General features: G+C 38.5%; 1 protein-coding gene across 1 annotated transcript in view; it reads right to left on the reverse strand.

Annotated features, from left to right (window-relative positions):
• LOC148522881 (glutathione S-transferase P 1-like) overlaps positions 1 to 14,842 on the reverse strand; it is a 72,167-nt gene that overhangs the window by 51,492 nt on the left and 5,833 nt on the right. Inside the window, exon 3 of the mRNA XM_088473537.1 lies at positions 10,680 to 10,732. Coding sequence (XP_088329663.1) covers positions 10,680 to 10,732 — 53 coding nt within the window. The remainder of the gene's footprint in view (positions 1 to 10,679; positions 10,733 to 14,842) is intronic.

Here is a 14,842-nt window from a genome sequence, read left to right on the forward strand (position 1 = left end):
TGCAATGCTTATAGTGAATATTTGTTAGCTATGCAGTATACACAAATATATGTTGTAGTTCTGAGTCTCTTAGCTTTAAGGTTAAATCCCACACAGCGGAAATATATTAGTATATAATTGGTCAACACACCTTGTAATAATGGGTCTCCACTACATGTGATATATAATCATAGTAGTTCCCATTATATAATGTGTGTGTGAATCACATACCATAAAAAAAGAATTTTATAGGTAAAATTTGCAGCTCTGGGTATTCATGTATACAATAGTGCAGCTGAACCTTTAGGCAATGGCAATCATTCCCAGCACTGCGTATAGTACATGAATCATTTTATATATCAGTAAGTGGAGCATAGGCCTCATATATTTAGCATAGCTTTCACTAATTGTAGGCAATAGCAATTAGTCTCAGCACTATGCATAGTGCATGTATCACTTTACTTTGACATCAATGCCTGGGGTTTATATCCATTTAGCAACATATTTCACATTGAATTTTAGTTATATGACATTGACAATCGGTTACAGATAGCCTACGGCCGTTTCGCCAGTCAGGCTTTCTCAAGGCATCACCTGTCATGTCATTTCCTTTTCCTTAAATCCCCTTCCCAAAATTCTGATTGGTTGTCAGCAAATCAATCATGTTTAACATTATTAGAATGGTAGTATAGTCTTAATAGTAATCCATCAACATCCACTTCTTAAAACATTTATATGAAAAATTTATTTCATTATATTAAGTATAATGTTAAAACACATCCTCTGATGTTTTTATTTATGATTTCTCAGACAAATATCCTATATAAAATTTGATTTTGAGTTTATCCATTATAAACATATAAATTATTCATTTATGTCAGATCTTCTATATCTTTCCATTTGATGTCCAATTTAATCAGACATTATTTCTATATTTATACATATCTCTCATAGGAGTGATGATATTTCTATCATGATGAAAAGAAGTATACATAGGGACAGTGACATATAAGACACATATACCAATATATATCCAAGGTATATCACAATCCATCTCCATCCATCTAGCATTATCATGGTGCATTTTATAACAATGTTCAATCATTCATTGTGTTCGACTTTTAGATCACTTCATTTCAGTATTATTATCTTATAGGTAGTGATCACATTATTAGAATGGTGGTATAGTCTTAATAGCAATCCACTAACATCTACTTCCTAAAACATAAATATAGTAAATTTACTTCATAATATTGGAAGTAACATTAAAACACATCCTTTGATGTTTTTATTTGTTGCTTAACAGCCCGATGTCCTCTATAAAATTTGTTTTTAATTATCCATTATATCTATATGAATTAATGCTTTTTACTAGATCTTCTATATCTTTTCCATTTGATGTCTAATATAATATCCAATCATGTATCTTTTATTAATTAATATCACAGGGAGTGGTGATATATCTTATGAGAAAAAGTAATGGCATATGTGACATACATTTCACATATGTATAAGGTGTATCACAATCCATCTTCATCCATCTAATGTTACCAATTATCATAGTAGATATAGTAACAGTAATTTAGATTTTTTATAATCGAATTTTAGATCGCTTCATTTCAGTATTATTACCATTTCAGGTGATGTGATCATCTTAATCATGTTTAACATGGTTTGAATGGTTGTATAGTCCTAACTAATTCAAAATGGTTATAATAAAGTTTTCTAATTAAGGGGGGATCTTAGCCTCAGTAATTTTGTGCTCATATAAAAGAATTAAACAATGTGCTTAAACTACCAAATGAACCATACTATTGATAAAAGTGATAGTGATAACTTCTATTAAATACCGTGCACTGCAAATGTGTTACTATCGCAAAAAATGCTAATTCAACGTGTTTGTGCAGTTCTAATACACATATGTACTAAAATATATAATAAGTATATTAATGTGAATATTTGATAACTCTCTCTTCTCTTCTAAAAGTGAAGTGATTGAGTGAATACAGTTGTCACTTTCATAATCTCCTATAAGTATTTAAGTAAGTGATCATATTGTGAATTTTTCTTGAGGCTAACCTATAATATGAGGTACTGTAATATCTGGTAAGTACAAGGTGTGACAGATGATGTATTGTCTATATCACTATCGTCCTCTATCCCCTAATAATATCCTATCTTAGATATAATAATGGTCTTTATTGATGTGTTGTTTCCCCCTTGTTATTAGGGGATTTGTATAGTCTCCATACTCTCCAGTTATTTGATATCAGTTTTACACAGACTCTGTCCTCGAGTTGGTACCGTTGAGTGGATAATCCATTTATTTAAAGGGATCAGAGAAAGGCAGCAAATTGGTTATTTTCATTCATTCCCTTTGGTTCAATACTGTCCATCAGGAAGATCCATCTTGCCTCCTTCTGGAGAAGTTCTTGCATCATATTCCCTCCTCTGATTCCCAGACATATTTTTTCCATTCCAAATGCTATCAACAACTCAGGATTTCCATTATGTGCTTTCAATAAGTGTCTGGCCACACTAGTCAGAGTTTTGAATCTTTCACGGGCCAGCTTGACATTTTTAATGCTCCTCAAATGTTCCATCACCCTAATTCTCATGGCTCCGCTGGTCATGCCTATGTACAATTTCCCACAAGGGCATGAGAGACAGTATATTACTCCAATGGATCTACAATTAATGTAATTTTTAATTACATGGTTCTTACCAAATAAGTCCTGAAATTGTTGCATAGGTGTTGTATACTTGTATGTATTGCAGTATCCACATTTGTGGCATCCAACAAGTCTCTATTTTTTGTTAATATTTAATGAGAAATGGCTATGCACCAAGATGTTCCTAAGGTTGGGTGATTTTCTCCAGCTTGTATATATATGAGTCCCCAGTACCTCTTTTAGATCTTTATCTGTTGTTAAGATGTTCCAGTGTTTTTGGAGAATGTTCTGTATGTCCCTCCATTCTGTGCAAAAGGTGCCTATAAACCTTATTTTTTATTGTTTATGTTCTATAATTTTCTTTTCAGCAATTTCCACTTCATTTTTGTATTTGAGGTATGTTTTCTGGAATAGAACTATACTTTCAAATTGTTTCAGACTTTCCCCTATCTTCGAGATCTTAGCTGTATACATTTTTAACTTAATCTTGTCATGTCTGATTAGAATATTCATGAGATTTTTAGAGCAGGTGAGTAGTGTATCTTCCCACTCCTTTCTCAAACCTTCCTCTAACTCAAATGTTGGGAAGATTTTGGACCGCAAACCTCTGGGCATCAGATTATTCTTCTGGTAGCTGTCAAACATGGTTTTGTTCCAGAATGTTTTTGTTTGTTTTAATAATACATTTTTCAAATCCAATAAACCACTCGACCAGTTAGCGCCCAATTTTCCACTCTCTTCCATCAATACCTCTCCAAAACTGGTTGCAATGTTGGTCTACCATTTTTCTTGTCTACTATTAAGCTCCTGACTTAGATTGAATGATGCCATGTTTAATCAAAAACAGTAGTATTCAGATAAGTATTTATAAGGGTGATTTAAATAAGTATTTCAGTTAAATGGGAATGTCAGTATTCAGGTGAATATTAGTTTATAATAATATCAAGTGAGTCCTTACTTATAGGATGCTTAATTTGTGCTGTGCAAGGATTTTTAAGAATGACTGGTAAAGTACCAGTCTTTTCATCCAACAGTAGTTACAAATAGAGCACCAATCCTGCACCAGCCATCTATTTTGTAAGTAATAATTAAAGTATAGGAAGAGAAGACATTGTATAAGTTTGGAAAACTGACTATACACAATATTAGTTACTGCATTGTTTGATACAATTTGCTATTTCCTTCTAGGAGCTGATGAAGGCATTTAACCTTAAGAAATGATTATTTGCAACATAAATAACAGAATAAACTATAGTAAGTAATGAACCACTGTGCTACTAACCACTGATCATATTGAAACAATGACAAATTGACAACGATTTTAGTTTTGCATATTTTACTGTACACATTCATTTTCATCTCTTTTGCACAATTCTATCTTTTATATTTCACCATCTTAGCAAATTTAATATAGTTAGATTTTAATGCATACCTATTAAAAATATTACATTTTAAATTGCCAACGTGGGTCCCAGTGCACCCATTAAAGCTACTTACTTTTCTTCTTTGCTGGGTAGCACCTCAGCAAGCTTTATATTTATTCTGTCGATACAGATGAATTGATTAACAGCTAATTGGAGAGAGGACAAACAAAACTGTAAACTATTAATTACAAAATAGATGGCTGGTGCAGGATTGGTGCTCTATTTGTAACTACTGTTGGATCAAAATACTGGTACTTTACCAGTTATTCTTAAAAATCCTTGCAGAGCACACATTAAGCATCCTATAAGTGAGGACTCACTTGATATTATTATAAACTAATATCCAGATAAAGTGGTGATCATGCGCTCCTGGATGTTACAATAAGCAGCTTTCTTATAAGTGGTCAGACACCTGGCCAAGTAAGGGTTAAGTTATGTGAAAGAAGCGCTATAGATAAAAAAATGTGTTTGAAATGTACCAGCGGAGGTGAAACAGGCAAACAACACTCAAAACATGTAACATGCCCCGCACGGAGGGACATAGGGAAAGGTAGGGTCAGTGTACACACCCTGTCTTCACCGCCGCGCCAGTCACAGGTTTTCACTGATTTTCAGGACATTTAACTTTTCACAGAAAGAGCTTTAAACATCTATTGTTGCATGTTACATGTATTGAGTGTTGTTTGTCTGTTTCACCTCCACTGGTACATTTTAAACACATTTTTTTTTATCTATAGCACTTCTTTCACATAACTTATAAACTAATATTCACCTGAATATTGACATTCCCTTTTAACTGAAATACTTATTGAAATCACCCTTATAAATACTTATCTGAATACTACTGTTTTTGATTAAACATGGCATCATTCAATCTAAGTCAGGATCTTAATAGTAGACAAGAAAAATGGCAGACCAACATTGCAACCACTTTTGGAGAGGTATTGATAGAAGAGAGTGGAAAATTGAGCACTAACTGGTCAAGTGGTTTATTGGATTTGAAAAATGTATTATTAAAACAAACAAAAACATTCTGGAACAAAACCATGTTTGACAGCTACCAGAAGAATAATCTGATGCCCAGAGGTTTGCGGCCCAAAATCTTCCCAACATTTGAGTTGGAGGAAGGTTTGAGAAAGGAGTGGGAAGATACACTACTCACCTGCTCTAAAAATCTCATGAATATTCTAATCAGACATGACGAGATTAAGTTAAAAATGTATACAGATGACATCTCGAAGATAGGGGAAAGTTGAAACAATTTGAAAGTATAGAACTATTCCAGAAAACATACCTCAAATACAAAAATGAAGTGGAAATTGCTGAAAAGAAAATTATACAACATGAACAACAAAAATTCATTAGGGATAAAAATAATTTTCAAGGAAATGTGTTCAAGTGGAATATTAAAAGACAATACAAGACAGATAGAAGAAGGGAACAAAAATATTCAACATCTGAATTTGAAACCTCAGAAAGTGAGATGTCTGATCAGCCAACAGGAGGCAACCAAAGTAAGGATAGTAGACAACATTTTTTAGGGTTAGGCCCAGCCACACAAGGAGACCCAGGATCTTTAAGAGAACCAGGAGGGGACGAAATTATAAGAAACAGAAGGAAAAGGGAAAGTGGAGATTGGAGAATGAACCCACAAAAGAAATACAACAGCTTCAGGAGATGATACCAGATGACAACCTGACAATTGTCAATCTCACTGACAGGGTTCTAAATGAACATCAATGTAGTATATTAGCTAAAGGATTATCATTTTCCCCTACAAGACCGATGGATAGGTTTTTCATTGAGAAAGACCTCAACCTGTTTGTAAGGAAAATCCTGCTAAAAAAGTTTTATACTAACCAAGTAAATCAGGATTTCCTGATTTCAGAGGGCCCTACTCTGGATAACATGGATGAAGAAGCTATCAATACTTTAGAATAACTACTCACAGAGAATGTGGAATCAGCCCCAAGTAAAAACCTTTACAATAGAGATAAGATATTGAAAAAAAAGTCTACCTTCATTCCCAGTTTCCAGATATGTCCTCAAGCGAAAATATACCTCGATCTAGTTTAAAAGATCTTGATGTCCTTTTCATGCAAAGGAGACATAAACACTATAACCTTACTACAGAAGAGTATAAAGCCTTACGAGAGATAGAAACACGGGAGGATATTGAAGTGAAACCATCCGACAAAGGCAGCAATGTGGTCCTTTGGAAGAAAGAACTGTATTTGCAGGAAGTGATGAGACAGCTAAATAATAAAGAATGCTATCAACAATTAATATTTAACCCTACGGCTAACTTTCTGAAAAAATATCAAAATATGATTGAAGAAAACTTCAAAAACAATGTTATCACAAAAAGAGAGAGGGATTACCTATGAGAAGAACATCCGAAAATACCCACATTGTACATATTACCCAAGATACATAAAAATAAGGAAAAACCTTCATGAAGACCCATTGCATCAGGAATTGGAGGACTTACAGAAAAGGCAAGTACCTTTGTAGACAAACAACTTAGAGAACTTGTCCTCCAATTACCCTCATACACAAGGGATATTCTGGATATCTTGGGGAAATTGGAAATTCTTACACTGACCTCCACTACATGGCTCTGCACCTGCGATATTGAGTCGCTTTATACAAGTATTGACCACACCTAAGGAAAGATAGCCATGGAGTACTTACTCAAAATGAAAGGAATGGAGACATTTGACAACTTTATCCTCCAACTTCTGGACTTTGTACTCATTAAAAATTATTTTGCATTTAATGAGCGGTTCTACCTACAGACCCAAGGTACAGCGATGGGCAGTACGTGCACGCCCATGTATGCCAATCTGTACCTTGGGTGGTGGGAAAAAAAACTGGTCTTCTCAGAAGACAATGAGTACTATACCAATCACATCATAAGTTGGTACAGGTACATTGATGACGTACTGATAATATAGCAAGGAGAACAGAAGATACTACAATACTTCCTTAACATCCTAAATATGAATTCATTGAAACAGACTGACTTCAGAGATGAGCCAGACATCGGTGAAATTTTTCAGACCTGACGACTGAAGTTGAGAAAGATGGAAGAGTCACTACAGATCTCTTTAGAAAACCAACAGCAACTAACAGTATTCTGCACTCTGGAAGTGCACATCTTCCCACCACCATAAAAGGAGTTCCAAAAGGAGAATTCCTCCGGATACGACGGAACTGCTCAACTGAAGAAAAATTTGATCACAGAGCCAGGGAACTGAGTCTTAGATTAGAGCAGAGAGGATATAGTAGAAAGATCATTAAGAAGGGATACAGAGTGGCTAAGAACAGTAAAAGAGAGACCCTGATAAGTAAAAAGAAAACACATGACAAAATGGAAGAAAAAATAAGGTTTATAGTCACCTTTTGCACAGAATGGAGGGACATACAGAACATTCTCCAAAAACACTGGAACATCTTAACAACAGATAAAGATCTAAAAGAGGTACTGGGGAATCATATATATATATAAGCTGGAGAAAATCACCCAACCTTAGGAACATCTTGGTGCATAGTCATTTCTCATTAAATATTAACAAAAAATAGAGACTTGTTGGATGCCACAAATGTGGATACTGCAATACATACAAGTATATAACACCTATGCAACAATTTCAGGACTGATTTGGTAAGAACCATGTAATTAAAAAGAGAATTAGGGTGATGGAACATTTGAGGAGCATTAAAAATGCCAAGCTGGATGATGAAAGATTCAAAACCCTGACTAGTGTGGCCAGGCACTTTTTGGAAGCACATAATGGAAATCCTGAGTTGTTGATAGCATTTGGAATGGAAAAAATATATCTGGGAATCAGAAGAGGGAATATGATGCAAGAACTTCTCCGGAAGGAGGCAAGATTGATCTTCCTGATGGACAGTATTGAACCAAAGGGAATGAATGAAAATAACCAATTTGCTGCCTTTCTCTGAACTCTTTAAATAAATGGATTATCCCCACAACGATACAAACTCGAGGACAGAGTCCGTGTAAAACTGATATCAAATAACTGGAGAGTATGGAGACTATACAAATCCCCTAATAACAAGGGGGAAACAACACATCAATAAAGACCATTATTATATCTAAGATAGGATATTATTAGGGGATAGAGGACGATAGTGATATAGACAATACATCATCTGTCACACCTTGTACTTACAGATATTACAGTAACTCATATTATAGGTTAGCCTCAAGAAAAATTCACAATATGATCACTTACTTAAATACTTATAGGAGATTATGAAAGTGACAACTGTATTCACTCAATCACTTCACTTTTAGAAGAGCACAGAGAATATACTTATTTTATATTTTAGTACATATGTGTATTAGAACTGCACAAACATGTTGAATTGCCATTTTTAGAGATAGTAACACATTTGCAGTGCACGGTATTTAATAGAAATTATCACGATCACTTTTATCGATAGTAGGGTTCATTTGGTAGTTTAAGCACATTGTTTAATCCTTTTATATGAGCACAAAATTACTGAGGCTAAGATCCCCCCCTAATTAGAAAACTTTATTATAACCATTTTGAATTAGTTAGGACTATACAACCATTCAAACCATGTAAAACATGATAATTGGTAACATTAGATGGATGAAGATGGATTGTGATACACCTTATACATATGTGAAATGTATGTCACATATGCTATTACTTTTTCTCATAAGATATATCACCACTCCCTGTGATATTAATTAATAAAAGATACATGATTGGATATTATATTAAACATCGAATGGAAAAGATATAGAAGATCTGGTAAAAAGCATTAATTCATATAGATATAACGGATAACTTAAAAACAAATTTTATAAAGGACATTGGGCCCTTAAACAACAAATAAAAACATCAAAGGATGTGTTTTAATGTTACTTCCAATATTATGAAGTAAATTTACTATATTTATGTTTTAGGAAGTAGATGTTAGTGGATTGCTATTAAGACTATACCACCATTCTAATAATGTGATCACTACCTAAAAGATAATAATACTGAAATTAAGTGATCTAAAAGTCAAACACATTGTTATAAAATGCACCATGATAATGCTAGATGGATGGAGATGGATTGTGATATACCTTGGATATATATTGGTATATGTGTCTCATATGTCACTGTCCCTATGTATACTTCTTTTCATCATGATAGAAATATCATCACCTCTATGAGAGATATGTATACATATAAAAATAATGTCTGATTAAATTGGACATCAAATGGAAAGATATAGAAGATCTGACATAAAGGAATAATTTATATGTTTATAATGGATAAACTCAAAATCAAATTTTATATAGGATATTTGTCTGAGAAATCACAAATAAAAACATCAGAGGATGTGTTTTAACATTATACTTAATATAATGAAATAAATTGTTCATATTTATGTTTTAAGAAGTGGATGTTGGTGGATTACTATTAAGACTATACTACCATGCTAATAATGTTAAACATGATTGATTTGCTGACAACCAATCAGAACTTAGGGAAGGGGATTTAAGGAAAAGGAAATGACATGACAGGTGATGCCTTGAGAAAGCCTGAGTGGTGAAACGGCCGTAGGCTATCTGTAATTGATTGTCAATGTCATATAACTAAAATTCAAGTTAAATATGTTGCTAAATGGATATAAATCCCAGCCATTGATGTCAAAGTAAAATGATGTATGCACTATACATAGTGCTGAGACTAATTGCTATTATATATTATATGAGGCCTATGCTCCAGCTACTGATGTATAATATGATACATGTACTATACGCAGTGCTGGGAATGATTTCAATTGCCTAAAGGTTCAGCTGCACTATTGTATACATGACTACCCAGAGCTGCAAATTTCACCTATAAAATCCTTTTTTTTTTATGGTATGTGATTCACACAAACATGATATAATGGGAACTACTATTATTCTATATTACTTCTGTTCAATTCTACATTTTGCAAACAGATATAGACACTCAACTCTCACAATGGGATACGTTCAGTATCCTGAAACAGGGGATGCCGGCTATTAGAATACCAGCGCCGAAATCTGATACCTGTCAGAATCCTGGTGCCAGCATTCCGACCGCCAGCACCCAAAGGTAAGTAGCGGGGTTGGGGGGGAGGGTTAGGGGTTAGGCACTAGGGAGGAGGGTTACGTTTAGGAAAGGTTAGGGTAAGGAGAGGGGGAGGTTTAGGATACCTACCGACAGGTATTGGTATCCTAACCCTGTCGGGATGCTGGCATCGGATTTTGACCGCCAGGATCCCGAGCATTGGCATCCCGTACCCATCCCCTCAAATCTCACATTTTCTATTGAAAACATTCAGTGAGATGGCGCTGGGACAGCCTTCTTTTAGTGAGCGCTCAGAGATGTATTATATTTCCTTCAGCTTGTGTCCTTCTACTCCTTAATTGGATTCCAATAGTGGGGGAACAAATACTCTATACATAATGCATTTACAATCTACAGTCAAGATAAACTCATCTTGCAATTCTAACTTATTAGTTCTTGCCTTTTAGTTAAAAAGCCATAAGCAAGTGACAGTAGTGGAACTCTCTACTTACCTCTCACATTGAAATAGATGATAGTGTAGTTATGCACTAAAAAAGAAGGAACACTGAGTAATTGTTTGCAAATAAAATTAAACAGTTTTAAGCATATTCGAATACAAATAAGACTAGCATCATAAGAGAAAAAGGGTAAAGATGCAGATTGACAGCCCCAGCCAGCGCATTTACCTGTACCAATTACTTAAGCATGTATAAAGCAGCATGCTGTAACTACCTCGCTAGCACTGGAAGAAATTCCCCAAGAATTGTGTGAATTTAGAGTGGATCTGGCTTATTTATAGATTTAGCTTACATCCTATTTGTCAAAATTTTGGTGGGACAGTCCCGCTTTTTGGACACTGTCCAGCTGTCCCACCCATTGCCGCAGTGTCCCGCAATGGGGGGAGGGGAAGGTTGGGAGGCATATGCTTAGCAGAGCATCAATGAACAGACAGGGTCGGCGCTTCAATTAGGCAGCTTTAGGCAGCTGCCTATAGCACTGGGACCCAAGAGGGCAGCCTGCAGAGGCTGCCTGGGAGAAAAGCAGACATCCCTCTTTTCTAGACCAGGGGTTGGAAACCTATGGGGGGGGGCAGCAGGGCCCCTGGATGCTGAGGGGGATTGCAATGTAATATGAGCAGCATCTTGGGGAACCCCAGAGGCGGAGGCTGATCACTGATAGCTACCACCTAACAGGCGCTGACAGCTCCGCATGTGCTGCCTACTAAGGAAGGACTGCACCACTGCCTACCTTTCAGAGCCTCCAGCAAACACGGCTCCATCAACTGAACTCTGTACTGACGCGCCGTGCACAGGGGGGTGCAGCTCCCCTACCCTCTGTGATGCTGGTAGAGGGTGCCCGCTGCCAGCTGAGAGCCAGCCAGGTGTCCAGTTGGTGGTGCTGGATGAGGTGGAGGAAGCTTAAGGAGAGCCCAGACCATTAGAAACACCCTGGCTAGCCTGTCTGAGAGTCCCAGTGTCTGCTTCCTCCTCCTGGGTGAGTGCTGGCTGAAACTTTCCAGCAGCTCCCTCTCCCTCTCTCTGTTCCCAGCCCCATATACATCTATGGGCCATATTCAATTGGGAGCGAAAAGCCATTCTCGGCTAAACTTTTTAGCCGATTTCATTTATCACGGTGTTCAATCGTAGCATCTTTTCGCCGGTGTGATAACGCAATGCAATGTAATAGGCAAAAAAGTTTTCCCTATGAACACCTGGCGGAAAAAAGTGCAGAATTGCAGTTTTGGTGTGCAGAGGTGTGGAAACCACTCTGCACCATTTGGACACCCCCCTTGACGCAAACTGCGTCAACCAAATCTTCAAAAAACAGGACACCCCCAAAAAGTTCAAAGTGGGGGTACAAATTCCAAAACTAGCAAAATAGCCTTTGGGGGGGGTCTGTAAGTATGGGGGAGGTGTTTTTTTGATTGCTGGTGCTTGCTGAATGTGCGTTTTTTTACACTTTTTAATACTTAACTTTAGCGAGTTTTAAATATGCTTGCACCCATTTTCATGTACCCCAACTTTGATGGAACTACTTATTTTCCCCCAAAAAAACAGAGGTAAATGCTATTCTTCACCACTTTCTCAAAGATGCTAAAAGGCAGCTATTGAGACCATTTAAAGACTCCAAATACCTTTAGCAGGGCTATTCAAGGGTATCCATAGTGAACCCCCATATCAGAGCATCTTTAGGGGGGTGTCAGGCTGATTTCCCCAAAAATGATAGGACTTTTCGCCGATTTCGTTTTCGCCGGGTCCCGTTTTCACAGATTTGGAATTGAATACGGGGATAAGCGGGGACGAGCATGAAACCGGCTACTGACTTTTCGCTCCAAATTTGAATATGCCCCTATATATCTCTTGATATATATTGTGGCAGTATCACCAGAGATTCTGTGTGGGATTGGAAAGATCCTCCCACACAGGGTAGAGATACTGAGTTGTGACACACCTTTATGCTGCCTTGTGGAGAGAGCTCAGGTGTGGGCTGATGAGAAGGCAGACCAATCAGGCTGCCATTGGAGACAGTCTAAGTGGGACTGTGGCAGCCATAGATCCCAGTGAAGCTAAGCCAAGCCATTGGGGGACAGGAGACCTGAGTCCGGACCTGCAGGAGGCAGTGGGGACCACAAACCTCTCAAACTGTGTGACATTGAAGCAGCTGGACTGCAGGCTGGGGAAGCCAGAGCCTATACCTGGAGGAGACAGGGAAGGCCACCAAGATTGACTGTGTTTTATATAGCCATGGCAGCCAAGCCAAGCCAGATCCGGCGAAAGACCTGCAGAGAAGCAGGCAGAGACTTTATTGGCAGACTAGCTGCACCATGATTGTCAGGGGCCAAGAAGTGAGTTAGACGACTTAAATAGGGGCTAGGTTATTATTTTCTGTTTCTGTTTCCTGGTTTCCATGCTGGAAAGTAAAGCACCATTCCATTTATTTACATGGAAGCTGTGCATGTGGACCCTCATTAAAGCACCTAAACACTGCACCAAACCACCCTCTACCAAGCTAATTACCCCAAGTTATCACAATATATATATACTTTTCCAATGGAGCCCGCACTCACAGCAGCAATCTCATCCAGCTGGGGTGCAACCTCAATGTAACCATCAGAGAATTTTGTGGTCTATTTATGTATGAAAAAAATCTAAATCAGGAGGGCACTCACCATTGCAGCAATAGAGAAGTCATTTATTTGTTACATACCACCAGTGTCATAAAACAGGCTAGATCCAACGTTTTGGTCGCCACAAAACGTTCAAGCCATCAGATAACGTGCAACAGAACCACACAAACATCAGGGATTAAATGGCAACTTTCAGCCTTCAGGGCAGACACAAATAAATGGCACGGCTTTTGTACCAGTGCGTGCAACAGAGAAATGGGTGTAATAAAAAATGTTGTGGGTGCGGTTTAAATAGCTATTGCAATTTGTGACAAGCTGTTATGTAAAAGAGCTATGGATACATCACCTACCAGCCCCATCTGACCAATGCTGAGACTCTCTAGTGACCGATAAACAATACAAGAACCATTCAGTGGCGTATCTATAATGTGCACATGGGCCCCCAGGTCCAAGGGTCCCCGCACCGCACTCCCTGCACCCAGATTATTTAAAACTTACCTCTCTGAGGACCTGCGTTGGGTCCCTCAGCGCTGCTCAAAACGCCAGAATATTGGCGCCGCGGCCATTTTACCAGCGTTTTGCGCATGCACTATAAGGAAATTGACGGCATAATGGCGGCAGCACCATTTCCACGGCGATCTACGCATGCGCAGTAGACTCTGGGCACACTCTAGAGCCCAGAGTCTACTGATTCTGCAGTGGCCGGCCAGCTACATCAGTCGGCTGCCGGCCGCCGGGCTGTGAGGAGGGGGCCCATGATGGGGGACGCATACGGGCCCCCTCCGCTCTAAAGCATACTTGCCTACTCTCCCGGGACTGTCGGGAGCCTCCCGAAAATCGGGTGCCACTCCCGACACCCCGCAAGACTAGGCAAGTCCCCCGAAAAGCCCCGCTAACCCCCGCACCAGCTGCAAAATTGGGCGGTGCGGGGGTGTGATGACACGATTCGCGCTGGATCGCATCATCGTAGCCCCACCCCCTGCCTTATAATGCCAGTAATATTGGTATTATAAGGTGGGGGGCGGGGCCACTATGACGCGATCGCGTCGGCACGCCCCCGCTCCACCCCCGCCTCCATCCTCCCTGCTGGACGGACTTGCCAGCCCCCTCCCGGATTCCCCTGCCGAAATGTCGGCAAGTATGCTCTAAAGACGCCCCTGGAACCATTCTAATGACTGATATACAATACAGAGGCCATTCCATTCCATTCCATATGCAAAAAAATTATATTACTGACTTGACATGAACTTTCATTTTCCCCTATATGCATTATACAATGTCGCAGCCGCAGGAGTTTGTACTGAGACGCCCACTAGCGGCACCTGAAAACCGCTGCTTGTATACAAACAAGCACCATCAGTCATACCATCCATCTTCTGAGCAACCCTATGGTCGTTCAGAATGTCTGTCGTAAGTAAGCACACACCGGAGCCTTCACTGTGTACACACTGATACGCCCACCAAAATGGCCTAGACACACCTGCTTTTGCCTCTTCCTCCCCATGTTACCTCCAACAACCGATCCATCCATCACACTGCATCCAAGTC

The sequence above is a fragment of the Taudactylus pleione genome, unplaced genomic scaffold (assembly GCF_031769625.1).
Source record: "Taudactylus pleione unplaced genomic scaffold, aTauple2 ptg000136l, whole genome shotgun sequence".
NCBI classification, from domain to species: Eukaryota; Metazoa; Chordata; class Amphibia; order Anura; family Myobatrachidae; genus Taudactylus; species Taudactylus pleione.